A 20,258-nucleotide genomic window follows, 5' to 3' on the forward strand; every position below is an offset into this window, starting at 1 on the left:
AACTGCAGACACACACATTACGATGAACATGGTGAAACAATATATTTTGCAGCCCTAATAAAGACAAAACAAAGCAACAGTTCTGCAACATTTAACAGTTTAATAATTGCAACATGGATCTAATAAACTTGGGAAGGACATGCATGTAGACTGTACGGTAATGTCACCTGCTCGTAGGCCATGACGCAAGTTAGTAAACGTCATCAGTATATAAACAAACACAGCAAAATGTATGGTGGATGCCACGTTTGCTCAGGGAGCTAGCATGTAGTTTACATAAACGTAAGCCTTGCCTGTATACAGTAATACTGAATATTCATTATGACTATTGCAATGTTAAGCTCAGCAGTGTCTTCACCTAAAGTTTATGCAGTAAAATGTTTTTAAAATGTTGTGTTGATCAATATGTCATTTTAAGTTGCATTTTCATTGGCTACTCAGTAGGTGTAGGTTGAAAAAAACCACACAAATTTTATGACACTGACAGAAAATAATCGTAGGCTATCTTTGATCGCAAGACCGTGACAATGTCCGTCTTTGAATCTCTCACTACGATCATAGAAATTGTCACAATTGTTTTACGATGGCCATCTTTCGGAAATCTCAGTAGTACCTCACTGCAGAACACGGGGCAGGATTGGGCAGATGAAGGGGTGGAGCTGGATCTCTTCCAGCAGCATATTGATTGGTCGGCAGTTTTACCACAAAACGCATCATACACGCGTTGTCATGTTACCATTTCCACATTGAGTCGTAACTAAATTAACTACACTTTTGACGGAAAAACAAACTGTACTCTAATATGACTACAATAAAGTAGTGCCTACAAGGTGTGTGTATATTTACTTGAATAGCAACTACCTGTGTAATAAGTGGGATAATGTACAGCCAACCGGGTTGTTGTTGCAAATTAATCCCTTTAGGGTGATATCACCATGTTGGGATTCTGCTAAACGTGTCCCTTACCTCCCCTTACACCTAACTGTGAGCATTACTTACTAATATATGAATCTATATCCACTATATTATTAATCAAACATAGACTTATATTAATAAGAGCAAATGTTGGTGACAATGGGTTGTAACTAACTGTTGGCAACTAACATTTTAAATATAAAAAAAATTCATTTAAACTGTGAAGTATGAAGGTATATTTGGTGCAAAACAACTGCACACCTGTGACAGTGGAATTTGTATTTGAAGAGATTATCCACACATGTGTATCAGTAAACTTGAAGTCGCAGAGGACGTGATGCAAACTTGTAGATTTTTTTTCTTTCCCTCAAATACAACACAACAGTTACACATTCACAAATCCTTCAGTGCAGCTGCACAAATCCCATTTTACAAATCACAGATTAAGAAACTCACAAGTTCACATTTTTTGCTACAATTGATGCAGTAAATATGGTGCATAACCTACTTGAACGCCTGCATCAAATAATGTGAAGTCACACACAAATTTTGAACAATTTAAATGGGAGTGCTAATTATACACACATGAAGGTAATTACATACAATATTCCAATGATTCATTAGTAAACAAAATATAAGTGCCATAAATTTCAAACCATCAATATAAGTAGATTAAAAAATACAAGCAGCAAATACACACATAGGCCTACATTTAAATAAGATACCAAATGATGTAAGTCCCATTCATTTTTAATATCATAAAACAAATTATTTTATTTTTCAGACTAATTTTTAATTCAAACAGGAGGTGGGGCCATGGAAAGAACGTTTGTGATTTCTTTTGCAAAATAACCTTTTTTTGAAGAAAAATATGTGTATTTAAATCATGCTTTTTCTTCTAATATACTAATTTGGATGATTATTTCTGTCTTTTTGAATCGGGTTACTGAACAACTAAATTCTTTTTATTATTATATAAACAGTTGTTCTGATTTCTTAACATTTACTTTGGTTGCTAACCCAAATCAAATCAGCTTTTTAGACTTGTGGATAGCTCGTAATTGTTTATATAGGGATCCGATTAAAAAACCTACAGCTCGTAATACACTAATAAGAGTGGATTCTTATTGTCGTGAGCAGGGCCGTACGCAGGATTTTATAAATACCGAGGTCCATATGTATTTTTCTAGGGCATGCACCCCGGGAAAAAATTTCTTATTTCTCTGCTCTACATATATGACTTCTAACACATCAGAAAAAAAAACAATCAAATAAATATAGATTTCAAACCATGTCAGTATGCGCAAGACTTGTGTTGTTTATTAGTAAGACATTGAAATAATTATGTTACCATCCTGGGCACTGTCAGTTAAGTAAACATAAGCTAACTGAATATAGGATCAGTTTAGTGAATTAACCAAAGGCTATCAAGAATTTGTTTATTAAATTCATTCACAATATGCACACACTTATTACACACTTAATATGCTGAAATACAACATCAATATTGCAGTGGCAGAACTAGAATTTTATAAATGGGGTGGCCAAGGCTACTTTAGGGGGTCCATATCCCATGAAAGAAAACGATATGTAATTATTATAATACTTCACATTACCCCATATTAGATAAATATTCTTCTTGCCCTGAATTCATTACATGCATTATACTAACTGTAAGATACAAACATAATGCAAGGCTGAACTTGCATAATAAACCAATAATAAACCAACTTACTTCAAAGAGCAGAGCTCAACATTAAGGATTGTTGGCAAAAAAAGATATTTAAAATTAAATATGGATTAATCTTTTTTTACGAAGTTACAGTCAGGACCAGTGAGTGATTTTCTCTTCTTTTGTTATTTAAGTAACTTTAATGACTTCAACAGGTACTGTTTTTTAGACTTTAAGACAGAATGTAATAAAATGTTTACATTCGGAAGACATATTAAGACATAATCAGTAGTTTACTATGATACTCACTAAAACAGTCCGGACCTCAATGGTGGGTACGGCCAAGGTCAAGAGTCTTGTCTGTGTCTGCCCTATTTCCCTCTTGTTTCTTTGTTGCCCCGCCCCCTTTTTTGTTGCCATGGACATTAATTCATACTCCACCCACTGCCCATCTGTTTCCATAGTAATTAATTGTTTCTGTTATGTCATTGGTTCTTGTCACGTTTAATTACCCTGCCTGTTGATTGCCTGTTTGTCAGCCATTGTTTTATGTTGGTTGTTTCCTGTCATGTGTTACTGTTCGTGTTCTTGCCTGTGCTCCTGTACCTTTTTTGGATTTAATACACTTAAAAACTGCATTTGGATCCACTCATCTTGCCATGTCTTGCCTTCCTGTGACAGTTATCATCCGTTAACATTGAAGAAAAGTCTTCCTTAAGGTCAAATGTAATATATAAAGTCTAAAAATAATATATAAGGGACCAAATTATTTTATTAAGAATCTTAATGATATGGAAATATCTTTGGGATTCACCCCCAAACAAATACAAGCTTATTTATTTGATAACATGTCACTGTGGTAAATCATATGTAGGAAAAACAAACAGAGAGTATAAAACACACATCACAAAACATCAGAGTGCAATAATATGCAGAAATATGAACCTGCCATTAGCACTGCATTTTGTTGAACTTAATCATCCTATTACTTCATTATTGATAGGAATTGAGAGGGAATTTCCATCTAGAAGGTGAGGTGAGTTTGACCAATTTTTACTTAGACAGAAAGCCTTTTAGGTATATTAAATGTGAACATTGGCACACATGGTTTAAAAGTAGATTTTGATTTGGGTTGTTTTTATAGGTATTATGATATTAAAAATGAATGGGACTTACATCATTTGGTATCTTATTTAAAGTTAAAATGTGTGTATTTGCTGCTTGTATTTTTTAATCTACTTATATTGATGGTTTGAAATTTATGGAACTTATATTTTGTTTACTAATGAATCATTGGAGTATTGTATGTAATTACATTTATGTGTGTATAATTAGCCCTCCCATTTATATTGTTCTCCACTTTGTGAAAATAATACCTTGATAAAGGCGATTTACTTTGCTGAAACATTGGTGGTAATTAATAAACTCTGCTTCAGTGAGTGTCTGGGGCGCCACCTGGTGGGCAGTGCTGAACAGTGCTCGCCAAAGCCTACAGGTATACAAATCACTTTCGCACCATTTATCTCGAGATATTTGGTGCAGAAGAGAGAGCACATGAAAAAGAGTATTTGAAACTCGTAGCAGCAGATTCAAGCAGTTGTATTTATGTACTTGTGTTTGGGCTAGAAAATAAAAAAAAAATAAAAAAATATTTGTGAAAAATAAATTGTACACACATGCAAGTCTCATCGCACAGATGCACAAACTGATTTTGCAAATGTACAAAATTTGTGTGCGACTTCACATTATTTGATGCAGGCGTTCAAGTAGGTTATGCACCATATTTACTGCATCAATTGTAGCAAAAAATGTGAACTTGTGAGTTTCTTAATCTGTGATTTGTAAAATGGGATTTGTGCAGCTGCACTGAAGGATTTGTGAATGTCTAACTGTTGTGTTGTATTTGAGGGAAAGAAAAAAAAATCTACAAGTTTGCATCACGTCCTCTGCGACTTCAAGTTTACTGATACACATGTGTGGATAATCTCTTCAAATACAAATTCCACTGTCACAGGTGTGCAGTTGTTTTGCACCAAATATACCTTCATAGTGAAGTATGGTTCAGTTTTACTTGTACGCGAAGGTCTGCATACAGTGCATGTGATACAATTTTCATCATCACAAGGTGTTGCAAATTGACGCAATGCGTATGCATCGGACATCAGCGCACGTGTATAAGTGAAATGGACTATGCTTGTAAGGCTTTGCGTGCGACTGTGCTCGTACAGTTGTGTATGCATAAAAACAGACTATACCCACCGCTTTTTACTGTATTTACTTATATCTCACCTATATTAACTGAATGTTTCTGAAGCATCATGTAACGAATGCAATGTAACTAGGGCTCCCAATAAATAAATTTGACACAAGAAGGGCAGAGGAAATAAACTCCTGCTGCTCATTCCCGAAGAGCTGAGGAACATTAATCACAGACTGAGAGATATAAATCAATAAGAGGAGTTCAGGGTTTAATCCCACAATGCCTCAGCAGCACAGTGTTTTCTGGCCACCGCACAGTAAACCAATCTCACAACACAGCAAAATAAAGCCAAAACTTCAACACAGACAACCAGATGAATCACTTATGGCCAAATAAAAATTTTATACAAAATTTAATAACTATGAGAGAACTTTACATGAGTTGATAATGAGACATTCAACATTTGATTTACATACTACCAGTCGAAGGTCTGGACCGACTTGACTGGATGTACAGTATGTTACGCTTTAAAAGATTTTTCATTATGTGATTTTTCTAAACTGATTCAAACTAGTTTTGTGGAGAAATAAAAAAATTTGAGTTGGAGCTGATATGAAAGACAGCAAGTAAAGTATCCAGCATACATTGAAAAGCCTTCAATGCTGTTTAAAAGGTATGTAGTGAAATTGTTATGGATAATAGCCAGACTGTACAAAACACTAGTAAGTCTTCACATCCTTTATCTCAACCCTCATCCAGAGGTGGAAAGAGTACTGAAAATTTGTACTCAAGTACAAGTACAAGTAGTTGCTAAAAAAATACTCAATTACAAGTAAAAGTACTGGTGTTAAAAATGTACTTAAGTAAAAGTACAAAGTACCCCTCTTAAAAACTACTCAAGTACAAATTACTTTTTAGCCGGTGATATTTATTGAATAAACATTAAATCCATTGAATGAAATCAGAGATATGAATGGATTAAAAACAGGCAATTTGTGTTTATACGAATAAACACATAGTACAGGAATTTTGTCTGTTTAAAGAATGTTATATGATTTTAACAGCAGCTATATTATTTCATATTGTTTCTTCATATAATTTTTATCAAGTTATAAAAATGGTCTAATGTTATTATTTATTATTATTAATTAATGAATTATGATACAACATAAATAAGCTTGTTGGGTTATTTTATTTAAAAACAGATTTTTTTACATTAACTCATTCCCCGCCAGCCATTTTTCGAAAAGTTGCCCGCCAGCATTTTTTATGATTTTCACAAAAGTTTTACAAAATGCTTCCAGGAAATTTTTCTTCTAAAAATATATATATCAAATGAAAGAACAGACCCTCTACTTTCAAACAAACAATAAAAAAAGTGAAAAACCGTTCCATCCTTTTTTTTCCCTGCTTATAAACTCTTAAATATTGGTGTTTTTCTTTACAAATACACATTTTTTTAGCAAAAAGCTGAAACAATTGCATTTTTGTGAAGGAATTAAGTTAGAGATCAGATTCAGAACGAATATCAAACATAAAATTAGTAAATAACGTTTTGGCTTCAGTTTATCCATAAATTGGTTAAGTCCGCTATCTAGTGGACAATCGCGGTATTGCACATTAACATAAATTCTTCAGAAACACGTTTTATGCAAATGTTTTTTTTTTCTTAATTGACAAGATAACTCGTCAATGGCGGGGAAAAGAGTTAAAAATATTATTGGACAAGAAAGTTTTCCAAAAGTACACTACTAATATTTCAAAAGTTATCAGCATTTATGATTTAGCACTGACATATGTATAATTTAGACAGGCTGTCAGTGCAGTTACACTGCTACGCGAGTGGGACGCGGCAACAGACGAATTTGATAAAAAGAGTCCTTATTAGACTGTTTATTATTATAAGCTTAAAACACTGATTCAATATGAATAATACAATGTTGACAATGACATGAAATTTAACTTTGAGCACCATTTTACAATGTTAAATCTTTTTTTACGGTCTACGTGCTCGTCACCTAGGTAACTGAAGCTCATGTTTTAGGTATGTGACAAAAAATATAAATACATATATAATTATAACCATATGATAGATAATAAAAAGAACTTTAACATGGTTTTTAAATTATTAAAATCGGATAATTATTAAGAAAGTTATGGAATTTTTTAACTCGAAAATTAGGGGGCATTTTTGTACCCAATTAAAACTATAAAACTATGAAAAACTTCCGCTTGACCAAACACTTTAAAATATCATAACTTTCTCATTTCTTGGTCTATTTGCATAATTCAAACACCACATTGTATGTAATTAAAAGCCCAAGATTAAGATGACATCTTTTTAAAAGATATATATATAAATGTTATTATTTTTGATTAACCACTAATTAATGAAACCGAGAGCATCAATCCACGCATATCTTTCCATATGAAATCAAAGCCCTCTCAAATAAAAGCTGTATTTTTATATATTAAAGAAACATTTCATTGTTTCTTTAATATTTCTTAATTGACTAATAATGCTGGCGAGCAATTTAAATGGTCAGATATTATTAATACATTAATTGATGATTATGTTATTTATCATTAATAATAATTCAATAAATGCATGCATGTTGCATGCATGTATTTATTTATATGTTTGACAAAATTATGCCAATAATGTAATCTAGAGATTCTAATCCTTCGTTCTGTATGATTACTTTAAAAAATAATGCACGGATTGATGAAAACGGAGAAGTTTTGGAAGCCAATATGATTGAATGGGCGATTCTGCTTTTGACAACAACGTCACTTGCGGATCTTAAAAAAGCACATGCGAATGTTACAATCAATCCCAAACTTCACCTAATTCAAGTTAAATGTATATTCTATCAAAAGTATTTGGTTTGAAACAAAAAATACTCGCCTTCATAGAGGATTTCAATGCCAAACACAAGAGAAATTTTGCTTCGCTTATAACTTTCTTCTTACGACAGCAATCTTGGAAATTCGAACGTGAGAATCAACGTGAGGAAGTAATTTATGTCACTAGTATATGGGCTTTAGAGGTTTTCACAAAGCAAAGATATGACAGATTTCCTAAGTCACCAACGTGTCTGGCGCTGAATACCTGCTGGGAACACAGCCGTGGGAACAAAGCGCTCGTGCGTATTACGTCATTTTGTCACATACCTACATGTTTCAAGTGATGTTTTCTGGCAAATTATCGTGAGGTCTACCCAACATTAAAAACGAAGACGATCAAATAAATATGGTTATAAGTCTTCTTACCATAATGTGCTTTTTGAGATTAGAGGCTGAAGTATTGTAAGCCGAAATCACTGCAGATGGCAAACAAAGTTTGCATTACATTTACACGCTGTCTCCTTTCCTTCCTCTGTTTGAACAACTCCCAGGTGCGGCCATGGGCACTCATCATCCGGTATTTCTTCTGAATTTTTAATTAATTCAGCGTCCATAACGCCAAAGTTCTTTGACATTAAAGCACTAAATACAACGTCACAGTGAAGGACGCAGAGACCGGGCTTTTTTCCGGTTCAAATACAAGGGTTTTTATTGGCCCGCCCACGATCAATTATTTCTATTGGATATCCAAATGCTGTCAAAGATTTGAATATTAATTTGATTCAAATTCTACAAGTACTTAGTAACGAATGTGATTTTCAAAGTAGCGAAGTACATTACTTACCTTAATTTGTACTTAAGTACAAGGGAAATTACAGACTTAAAAATGTACTCATAAAAGTACAAATACACGAAAAAACTACTTAATTACAGTAACGTGAGTAGTTGTAATTCGTTACTTCCACCTCTGCCCTCATCACGCACTTGAATCCAAACACTCAGGTAGATCCTTCAGGTATCATAGAGGGGAGAGCAGTCCAAATCACAACACATGGTCACTAGAGGTCCTTCAAGGATCAGTACTCGGCCCACTCCTATTTTGCATCATTGGGTGCAAATACTCTAAGGGGTTGTTTACACTTGGTATTAAGATGTGTTTTCATCGATCGGATCACAAGTGGACGAGAGAGACACATTACGTCCGCGTGTATGTCTAGCAAGTAAACATGCTGCACAGTGTTTTGTTCGTGTATATGTTAGAGCTTTCTCTGAATTTTCAGTGCAATTGATGAAATAAGATTGCGCAACTTTCACACGCTTTCAAAACGAAACAACGAAGATCAGCCGCTTTAGCTGTATCAATGAAAGGCTAAAAATAGCACTGTTCACTGTATATTCAGGCCAGAAGTAAAAAAAAAAGATGTAAAACTTGTGTTTACTACCTCAGATTAGATAAATGGGCGGAGGGAAGGCGGTCGCTTGTGGCTTATCGAACACATTCAACCACATGTGCGTTTACAATACAAAATAAATCTGATCGAAAGGGGTTTCGACTACCTCTGAATGTGGTTGAAAGTGGTCGAAAGTGGACGAGCTCAAAACGTTTTGAACACCGTTTACACCTGGCATTAACGTCGTCCACTTGTGATCCTATCAACGAAAACGCATGTTAATGCCAAGTGTAAACAGCCTCTATATTACACACAAGTTCTGTGTGATGAGTCACTGCAATGACTTGAGAAAATAAATCTGCATTGTTAATCCTTTTGATCTGAATTTTTTTAAATCACAAATCCTTTTACTTTTCAATCAGGTAAAACAGTTAAAGTTGTGATGCCAACTTCTGTTTAAAATCATGCAGTGTACTTATACACACTTACACACCAGAGGAAATGTAAAATCGTGAATCGGACCATCGTTGCTCTTCAAAATTGAATAACATTATATTTGTCCCAAATCTAGGTTAAATGTACAAACGGACCTTGCCTAGGCTGAAAGAGAAATTGGGAAAACACTGTATTAATACAGCAAAAAGCCTGTACAGGATTCAACAATATACTAAATAACAGATATAAGAAAGCATTAACAGATGTACCTCCATATTAAGGAGTGTATTTACTAATTAAAATTCAGAAGTCACCTATTGTTGAATCAAAATTAAAAGAAAGACTAAAACTGGGCAATCTTGCATCAGGAGTAGACTTGGAGCTGACGCATGCAGAATGTGCACATCCAGTGTGTGATGTCAGTTGTCCTAGATGTGACTCTGCACTACCGTGTTCGGCCGCCTTTAGATAACCGTCACCCTACGGCTGATCGCACTTAGTGCATTACTAGTAAATCGTTTATTTGTACTGCTGTGGCCTTGAGGTACTGGTTATATCGATCCTCATTAAACATTATGTACAATCACAAAGACAAACACCTTACTGCCTCTTTTAACTTCCTTTCCAAACCACCATACTGAACATTTAAAATCCAAAACATTCAAATATAGTCTGTCACTGCTGTATCTGTTTTAATCACAGACAAGAAAGAACAGATGGCCTCCATCATTAAATGAACCAACAGAAGATTCATAGTTCATTGAACACTTTAAATGTTGAGATGCTTTCAGACACGGATCATGAAAACCAAACTCACCTGTCCAGGATGGTGTATTCACTTTCAGATTTGAAGAGAGCTACTAGTCTGGCCTCCATCATGATGTAGATCTTCTCTGAGCTGTTATCTGAATAAGACAGAATCAGGAGAGAAACTCAGGCAAATAATATAATAATTTAAGATAAGACGAATCATATAATTGTAGTCTTAAATAGTCTTGCAAATGCTCTTCCTACACATGTGTACTATCTACCCATCCATCTACCTATAAGCAAATGGTGAAGAACATCATCTTTAAAGAAATCAAACCTAAACAAGACGTTTAACAAATCAAATCATTTGTACCCATGTCTGTAACACTGTTGACCCAAGACAAATGTTAAAGTGAAAGTGGTGGACGAATGCAAACCATTGGCAAAGCATCTTAACAGAGGCAAACTGTTTTATTATTTAATATTATTGCATATGCACTGAAGTTTGGTGTCTGTATCTCTTATACGTGATTCATTCTGATAAATACAGAAGCTGATGTTGAGAAAGTCATCCACATAAATTGCCAAACCTAATAAACAGACACAAGCCTGTTATTTCAACCATGTGTTAATCCTGTAGAAATGAATTTCAACTCTAGCTGTCAATCATAAATAAATCTGTGACTTGGATCAATATGAACCAGAATAAAACTGAGAAATAACCTTTTTTAATAGCAGACCATAAAACTCTGAATACTTAAGTGAGATGCAGGAGACAGAACACAGGAGCATCAATAAAAGATGGCACTTCCCCCTAAAGGCATGCTGGGAAACGATAGAGAAGAAATGTGGAGGTACTGATGCTGCATTGGTATTCTGTGCGTCTCTCTCATGCAGCAGAACCCGGCGGTGCAGACACGAGTGGCATCACAGCGCCCCCTGTCAACCGCTGCAGGACACTGCGTCCTCAGGACAAACTGGGTCAAGGGATCTTTAGAGGAGATGTAATGCAATGCATGTGTAAAAAAAGACCATAAAGAGCGATTTATACAGCCTTTGCTCTTTTTGTGACCTGATTCGAAATTTCTCGTCCACTCACATATTCTGCACTAAAAAAAGAGAGACCGCTTATGCATCCAATGAACCCTTTACATTTAACAGCATTGACATGTAAATGTTCAAATAGCATTGCTGTCTATTACAATGAGATCGGAGTATAAAATACTGCAGTCATTGTGTACCAGCTAATGTTTTCACACTGACTAAAGAGAAATAACTGCTGTGACTTTGATATTCACATTTCTACACTGGAATAGTTAATGGTTCTTCACTATACACTCTTGTGAAAATAGTTACCCAACACCAGCATGAAATAAAAGCATTCACAGGTACTGTAACACAACTTTTTATAACAACCACTTATTCAAATGAGAAACATCATAAAAATAATTGTATAAACTACAGGTTTTGATTATGGTTCATTACTATTTTAGAGGTGAGCAATATAACCAACCATTTGTGGATTGCATTTATGCGTGATTCTCACAAAAAAATACTATTTTTTTTAAATACTTATATCAGAAAATTTTGTTTTTATTCATTTAAAACAAGGTCTAATATGTTTAAAGGCATTCATTTGTAAACCTTTTACTAACAATTGAACAAACCTTTGAAGATTTCTTAAAAAAGGGCGTTGAAAAGAAATCTCATTACCGTAACCATTTGAAACGGTCAATACCATAGTATGTTTTGGTAAAAATAAATAAATATCATGATGCCTAAAGCTAGTTTTTATTAATGAAACATAATTAGACATTAAAGAAGTATATTTTAATAAAAATATATACATGTAACTTTTTTTATGTGGAAAACTACCTGTATTGGTAATGACCTGGTAGCCAAAGGTACTTTGTCGATATGCTTCTTGAAACAAAATCAAACCTGAATATCTGTGTGTGTGTGTGTGTGTGTGTGTGTGTGTGTGTGTGTGTGTGTGTGTGTGTGTGTGTGTGTGTGTGTGTGTGTGTGTGTGTGTGTGTGTGTGTGTGTGTGTGTGTGTCTTTTTCTTCATTTTTATTATACATTAATATTCTGTCAATTGTTTTTTATTTGAGAATATCTAGTTGAACATGCAATTATTGCTTTCAGAATATGATAATTACAACATATGCCCTCAGACATAGTGGGATGCGTTATGGTAATGAGATGTTCAGCAGGAAAAGCAATAAAACACAAAAATAATTAATTCCTATGTTAAAATTATTCATTGTGCAAGGTAGAGAACATAATCATGTTTGTAATGATTCTTGTATGAGTAACGTGTTGTATAATTAAACTTTTACTGCCATGATGTTTCAGTGGTTTCATGAGAATGAAGCTTAAATATTCCTCAAAACTTTGATTTTTAATAAATACAGCATGAAATTCATTCTCAGGTAATCGCCGCAGTACTCGTTCCTGTAAATTAGTACCGGAAACTAAGCGGTCCGAAAGCAGCTATTAGTACTTAAAAATACATATCAGTACATTAAAAGGTAAATGTTGGTACTAAATGTATTTATACCTGTGCCTAAATGGTACATATTATAGTATACTATAGGATACATACTTTTTTACTTTTAAGATTTTCTATTTTATTTAACCTTGAATTTAACACAGAGTACCTTGGTTAAAAAGTTTTAAATTGTGAAAATGTTTCCCTTCAAACGAAGGGCATAGAAATGTTAAAGCCCAGTAGCACTATTTGTGTGCTGGTTTTATAAATAACAATATAAATCTTAAATCAAACTAAAATAAATAAATAACAAACAGATCTGTACCTTTAACCTTGATGTAGATTAAGTCAGGGTTGACACAGAGAGCCAGGTTACTGGGCAGGGTCCATGGTGTGGTAGTCCATGCGATAAAACTCACAGTCTCATCCTCCAACAGAGGGAAGTTTACAATCACGGACGGGTCCTGCACATCCTGTCCGACAATTTAAAACATTTTAGAAATCTGCGATTAGAGATGGCACTGGACTTTATCAGGAACTTTGCATTTGTGGAAAACCAGGAAATGTTTACTGAGCATTTTATTGAAATATATGTGGGCATGTAAGGACAGTAATTGAAGCAGTAAACGCACTGACCTTGTAGTTTTGATTGGCCTCAAAGTTGGAGAGCGGTGTGTTGCAGGCGGTGGAGAAGGGCATAACCTTTACCCCTCTGTACACCAAACCTTTATCATACAGCTGCTTAAAAACCCACCTGAAACAACAACCACACTCATCAACTCCTCTACTGACTGTGAAATACTGAAAGATTACAACAGATCTGCTGAAATGAAAATATCACCCATTCAGTCAAATTAATCGGTAACATTTTACAATAAGGTTGTATTTTATAACATTAGTTAATGCAATTGCTTACAAGAAATAACAATTAACAATACTTCTACAGCATTTTTAATCTTAGTTCATGTTCATTTTATCATCTACTAATACTTTTTTTTTTATCAAAAGTTGTAACTGTTAACATTAGTTAATGCACAATGAATTAATACGAACAACTGTATTAGCAATAACAAACATAAATGCCAATGCTAGGGCAGCGCAATATTAGAGGAAAATGCAATATGGGATGACTTGCAAAATAATGCCGTACACAATGCGATACGATAAAACTTTACGATTGTAAAATCTATTTAAATGATATTGAAATATATTTTTAAAAACTGCAAATTATATAACAAACATAAATCTTTGTCTCTGCAGTCTCTCTGTTATTTACTTTACCTTTTGAAAGTGTTTTAAATATGCACATTTGCGATATCAGGGCTCCAGACTAACTTTTTTCACTAGGAGCACAGTGGCCATAAACTAAAAATTTTAGAGTCGCAACCAGAAAATTTAGGGGCACATAACGTAAATCAATATGCTAACCAAATGTTCGCATTTCTACTAAGTAATACACTGTATTACTAATAAATACTTTGATGATAGATGCAGAAAGTACAATGTGCTGTTTTAAATTCAGTTTCACATCACAAAAAAAAGGTCAAATGTACTGGTCGCACATGTGCGACTGGATAAAAAATTTAGTGGCACACTCTAAAATTTTGGTGGCAAAATGCCAGCATTTGGTGGCAGTCTGGAGCCCTGGATATTTTGAAATATCTTGCAGCCTTAGCTAATGCTATAATAAATGCTGAAACACTACATTACTCATTGTAACTTCATGTTAGCTGATGCATTTACTAATGTTAACAAATACAACCTTATTGTAAAGTGTTGCTAATAAAACTTATTCTTACTTCTAACACATTTTATTATGATTCTACTTTATGTTTTTTAATAAATGTCATCAAATTAATTCAATTAAGACCAAAATGTCATCACTTACCTTGAAAATATATTTTAATGTTACAATAATGTGCACAAATGATTGTAACTAAACATTCACACATCAACATATAAAAGCTTAAAATAAAAATATATACATAAATGTTGCGTATAACAAAAACTTTTGGCTTAAGGTAATTCCAATCAGAAACAGTACTAGCATGAGTTACTGAAGCATTTACTTCTGTTAGTTATGTAGACCGTTTTCTGCAACTATAGGAATTAAATTCAATACCAGTATTTTATAATGAAACTCAATAATAACTTCAAGAATAACTGATGTTTCATAGCAATTCCAGCTGATATAATGTGAATATAAAACAGGACTGTGACAGATTTTACCAGACTGTCTCCATAAACCATGGGTACAGAGTCTTATAGTCATTTCTGAAGTCAATCCAGCGACCCATTCTCCTCACAGACGTCTGGTGTGTGCAAACAAACAGAAAAATATATAAATTAATATAACATAAATGTCACACAGTTTACAAGATCATTTTTACTATCTGTTACGCTGTCTTGAGATTGAAAAGATGTGGTCACTGTGAACTGTTGTTTTATGGAAAAGGCCTGCATCAAAATTTTCATTTTGGCTTCCTCAATAACATCATAAGGATTTGGAATGACATCTTGCACAAGATAAAGGTGTTAAGAGAGGTCAGGAAGATCCTTAAATCTTTACACACAGGGTTTCACTTGTAATCTGATGAAACTGTAAGTTTACTGAGAGCATACACACAGTCTCCTATCACCATTGTGCCCTTTAGCAAAACACAGATGCCCGTCCTGCTGCAGGCAAACACTGTCACTATAATACTGTACTGAGATTTATTTTGAATATCAAGTGACAACAACGTGACTCAGTGATTGGTCTACAGGAATCAGAACAAATGTGTCTAGAAAAAGTAGCAGTAACAGATGTTGCAGTCAGGATCTCATCAAAAACATTCAAAACTTAAACAATATTTTGTAACAACAATTTTGGAAATATAATTGATCCTATCAGTTACTTTAACATTAACAATCCAATCAGTTAGCAGAAAACGTGAGTCATGTTTGCCCTTGCAAAACTTGCTGTCACTATGCTGGTGTGCTGTTGCGTGACTTGTGCTAAGATGTTTGTGACTGGTTTTGGGTTTATTGCTGGGTTATGTAAGGTTATGTACTGGGACCAAGCCACAAGCACCCAGCCGCAAGTCAGGGATTCTGTTTAATCCTCAATCAAGTCATAGCTAGCAGATCCAAGTCAAAGTAACAGCATATCTCTTCACAGCAAGCTTCATAATATGATGTGTACTTTATGTCCAATAAAGAAACGGTGTGGATAGATGTTAACGTTTAACATTACAAGTTTGCTCAAACCACAAAGATATAACCAAAGACTTGATCGGTTAAAAATAACAAACAAAATCTGATTATGAATGTGTCTTAGACCTGCTGTTCATTTTTGAATAATGAAACTAAACCACTGCACTATAACTATTAGAAAATGTGCTTTAAATATGATTGACTTTTGACTGATATAACTTCAGTAATGGTTGGCACTGCAGAGGTTTCACCCTCTTCTCTCTTTTTATCCTCTTCCCTTTAATAATATTAAAATCTATAAATTGATCTAAAGGATCTAGGAAAACTTCTGGGAGATTAGAAACCTTTCAAAAAATTTAAAACCAGCAAATTCAAATAACACAACTAAGCAATAAAATAAAAATGCCTGAAATCAAGTCATTCAGAAAGCACCATACAATCAAAGTATTGCTCGTCTGTCATTACTGAAAATCAAAGACACAGAGATCATAATTTACACATACCTCCCATTCATCGGCATATCTCATGACGATACCCCTGCACTTCTTGTTATATTCTTCGATTCCCATTTTAGCAACATCTTCAGGTCCTTTAATGTTCAGTGTTTTATCAATCTCATACTCCTGAAAAATATGAACAATTATATAATATTTACATGTTATGCTGTTGGCACAGGATCTTGGCATTATTATCCACAATGGCTTGCAGTGTATCCAAGGTATACAATTTTTCTGCATATAAGTTCCCTTGTAGGCATAGGCCAGTATGAGATTTTGACCACATAACCTTAAGCAAAAAATACCAGGGTTTCCAACCCTAAAATTTGTTATTTTCAACTGGCCACAATACATTTTACTTTTAAGCAACATACATGATGTATGTCAGGTAAAAATAAAGCCTTTAAATTATAATATTGTTTTCAAAAAATATATTTTGAAATTTTGTATTATTGTTATTATACAACAAGATCATTGCATACATATAAAGAAGATCGCAGATTTCAAAGGTTTCAAACTATATTTTGTAATATATATTAAATGTGCATCAATTACATGACTTAATGATTTAAATAATTTTGTGTAAACACAGCCATATCTTGGAAATGGTATAACAGAAACATTGACTTAATATACCTAGAAAATGGTATCTGGCCCATGGCTATTCCCTTGGATTTGAACCCATGACCTTTCTGTTGCAAGCACAGAATTTTACCAAGGAACATCCATGAGAGGACATACAAAATGAAAACAAACCATCCAGGATGATCAAATCTCACCCAGGTAAAATCATCTGGGCGGCTTACAAAAATAGTTTTCATGAAAGTGAAAAGTGAAAGTGACAAGCTTGTCAAATATGATCTCTGCATTTAATCCTTCCTAGTGAGTAGTGAACACACCCACTGAAGTCATGAACACACCTTTTCATTTTGATGTAAATTCAGTAACTTTACCCAAACAAGCTAAAAATGCTACACATTTTATTCTTCAACTCATTTTGTGTTTATGACTCATCAAATAGCAATCTGCATCACTGTGAAAGGAACAGATCACAGAAATTGTGATAATACTGTGCTTCTTTCTGGTACTTTTTAGTTAGGATATTTTATATAAAGAAGTGCGCAAAAATTTTAGGCCACCATGTCAGGTTTGTTATTTTTGCAATGATCACATATAATTATTACTACTTATTTTCTTTATTGGAAAAAATAATTGACAGCATAATTGAGTTTCAATTTCAACAAACCATCATCAATGCATCACATAAGCACTTTAAGGACAGCAAAGATTTATTTGACATTTTAAATAAGGTCCCCTTTAATAATGAGAGAGAAAGATTAATATGGATGGTTAATAAACTTTGGTAAAACAACAAAGCTGGCTTAAGAGTTGGCCTAATGGTTAAAGAGACGGGCTTGTAACCTCAGAGTTGCCAGTTGGAGTCTCATGGGGTGCTTTTGAGCAAGGCACCTGTCCCCCATTGCCCCCTCAGCCCTACAGTGATAGCTGACCACTGCTTCAGGTGCGTGTGTTCACTATTGACTGGATGGTTAAATACAGAGGTCACATTCAAAGTATGGGTTACCATATGGTCACTTTCACTTTAAATGACTTTTCCACAGTTATTTACTGTTTTTAAAGCTCTAACCTTCAGAAGCACTAAATGTTTTCAATATCTAACAAAAAGAGGGAAATGGGGGAAAAACTATAAGAAGTCAAAGGGTAACACACAAAGCAAAACAGTTCAGTAATATTAGTTAATTGCATATTTAAAAAAATAAAAATACTAAACAAAAATGCAACAGATTCTCACCACAGGCAACCCATGACAATCCCAACCAAACCTCCTGTCCACATGAAAGCCGCTCTGGTGGGCAAACCTCGTCACAACGTCCTTGATGGTTCCTGCCAGGATGTGACCATAGTGAGGGAGACCTGTGGCAAATGGCGGCCCATCATAGAACGTGTACCTGAGAAACAAACATAAGACATGATCTGTCTCTCAACATCTCAACATTACCAACATTCTGCATGAAAGAAAAAGAGCCAATCGCTGGGAGATAAAACTGCATTCTGAAACATCTAAATTGATGACGTCACAGCTATGAAAATCATGTTGCACATCCAAATAATATTTCAATAATGAAAACGCGAATGATTGATTCTGTACTTTCATTTAAAAATAAACTACCACAGTTGTTTGTGATAACCAAATGTGCCCTATGCAGCACTTGTCAGTGTAACTTCATTAATATATTCATGAATCAGATCTTTATTAGATTGCAGTTTCACCTTGGCCTGGTTTTGGATTGTCTGAGACACTCCTGGAAACAATCTTTCTCCTCCCAGAACTTCAGGATTCGCTCCTCTTCAGTGGGAAAGTTGATGCTTTCCTGTACTGCTTCCACCATTTTGACTACAGACAAAAACATCATAAGTGTTACTATGATATCCAGAGCTATTCTGTACCTTCAGCTATTTTGTACTACTGTAAACAAATACTGCATCTGACACCAGGTCACATTTAGCAAAAATACACCTAAAATGGGATATTATCAATAAAGAAATAAAAATAAAGAAATAAATAAAACCATTTAATGACAGTTTACCGTATTATGGTGAAGACAACGGGTTTTCATTCATATACATCATTACCTCAATATTATTATTTTTTTGGCATTATAAGAAACATAACTAATGTATAAAATAACTAATCCTGTTCAGACAAAAACTTTCTGGTTGACAAGATAAACATCACACCACAAAAACAGACCAGTTTAACTGGTCCTTTTAGTTACCCAGCTTTATCCCTACCAGAAATTTTAACGCTTTTGCACTTTTCAATGCACTTTATTAGCAATGGACTTAAATGTTTTTATGCACTTGTGTTTTTATTGTATGTCTTAACAGAATGAATGCAACGACCTCATCTCATCTCAAACATTTAACGTTACAGTTTCCGCGCTGTTTATTTATTGCGTTCTATATGAATTTCATGATGGCAAGTATGGGTGATAATATCTGTAAGTATAAACTATAATAAATAATGAGTAAAGTGACAACTGAACACTCACATGCGAGTCCTTACCGGTGAGGAGAGGAAGAGAGAAAATGATGCAATTCAGCGAAACATTAAGCCTCAAATACGATTTTCATAATAAAAGTCTCGTCATGACATACAATAAGCTTATGTTGTAATGCTATGTAATGTTTTATGAGCATATAAATTAAATATATTTTATATGAGCACGATTCACTTGCATATTAAAACTCTTTTAAACAATTTGGTTTGCTAATTTTTGAAGAAACTCAAAACATATAATACAAAGTAATACATAATAATACATTTTTCTCTTTGGTCATTACACTATTTCCACATTTCCATTAGCATTTTTGTTTAGTTTTGACATAGTTTTTAAAATGTGAATGGTTTTTGGTATGTATAAAATGTGTGCCTTTGTTTCATGTTTGTTACATCCAAGTAAGCTTATCATGCTTTCCATCATATAATCTTTCTGTTCCTGTAATTGTTGGCTTTTTTGATGTTTTAAACATTAAATAAATAAAAATACATTCCCACAACACTAAACACACTAATATATCATTTGCAAAAACAAAATTTGTCCACATATCTGCAAATGATTTGCTTAAGAACAGAACTGTTTCACTGAATGATTTGTAACTTTTCAAAGGTTAAGCCTAATAGTTACTAATTTGGTTTAGATATTTTAGTTTAGTTAAATTGAAGGGGGTACATCATGAAAATCTGACTTTTCCATGTTTAAAGGGATAGTTCACCCAAAAATAAAAATTCTGTCATAATTTACTCACCCTCATGTTGTTGCAAACCTGTATACATTTC

The 20,258-nt window shown here is 33.9% G+C and overlaps 1 protein-coding gene across 1 annotated transcript in view; it reads right to left on the bottom strand.

Moving 5' to 3' along the window:
- Positions 1-19,511, bottom strand: part of iars1 (isoleucyl-tRNA synthetase 1) — a 92,681-nt gene extending 73,170 nt beyond the window's left edge. The window contains exons 1-8 of the mRNA XM_065265944.2: positions 19,471-19,511; positions 18,689-18,812; positions 18,210-18,366; positions 16,403-16,522; positions 14,934-15,016; positions 13,341-13,458; positions 13,030-13,177; positions 10,278-10,365 (exon numbers count right to left, since the gene is read on the bottom strand). Of these exons, the coding sequence (XP_065122016.1) occupies positions 10,278-10,365; positions 13,030-13,177; positions 13,341-13,458; positions 14,934-15,016; positions 16,403-16,522; positions 18,210-18,366; positions 18,689-18,807 (833 nt within the window). The 5' untranslated portion in view covers positions 18,808-18,812; positions 19,471-19,511. The remainder of the gene's footprint in view (positions 1-10,277; positions 10,366-13,029; positions 13,178-13,340; positions 13,459-14,933; positions 15,017-16,402; positions 16,523-18,209; positions 18,367-18,688; positions 18,813-19,470) is intronic.
- Between the last annotated feature and the right edge of the window lie 747 nt (positions 19,512-20,258).

This window comes from Paramisgurnus dabryanus, chromosome 14 (genome assembly GCF_030506205.2).
Source record: "Paramisgurnus dabryanus chromosome 14, PD_genome_1.1, whole genome shotgun sequence".
Lineage (NCBI taxonomy): Eukaryota > Metazoa > Chordata > Actinopteri > Cypriniformes > Cobitidae > Paramisgurnus > Paramisgurnus dabryanus.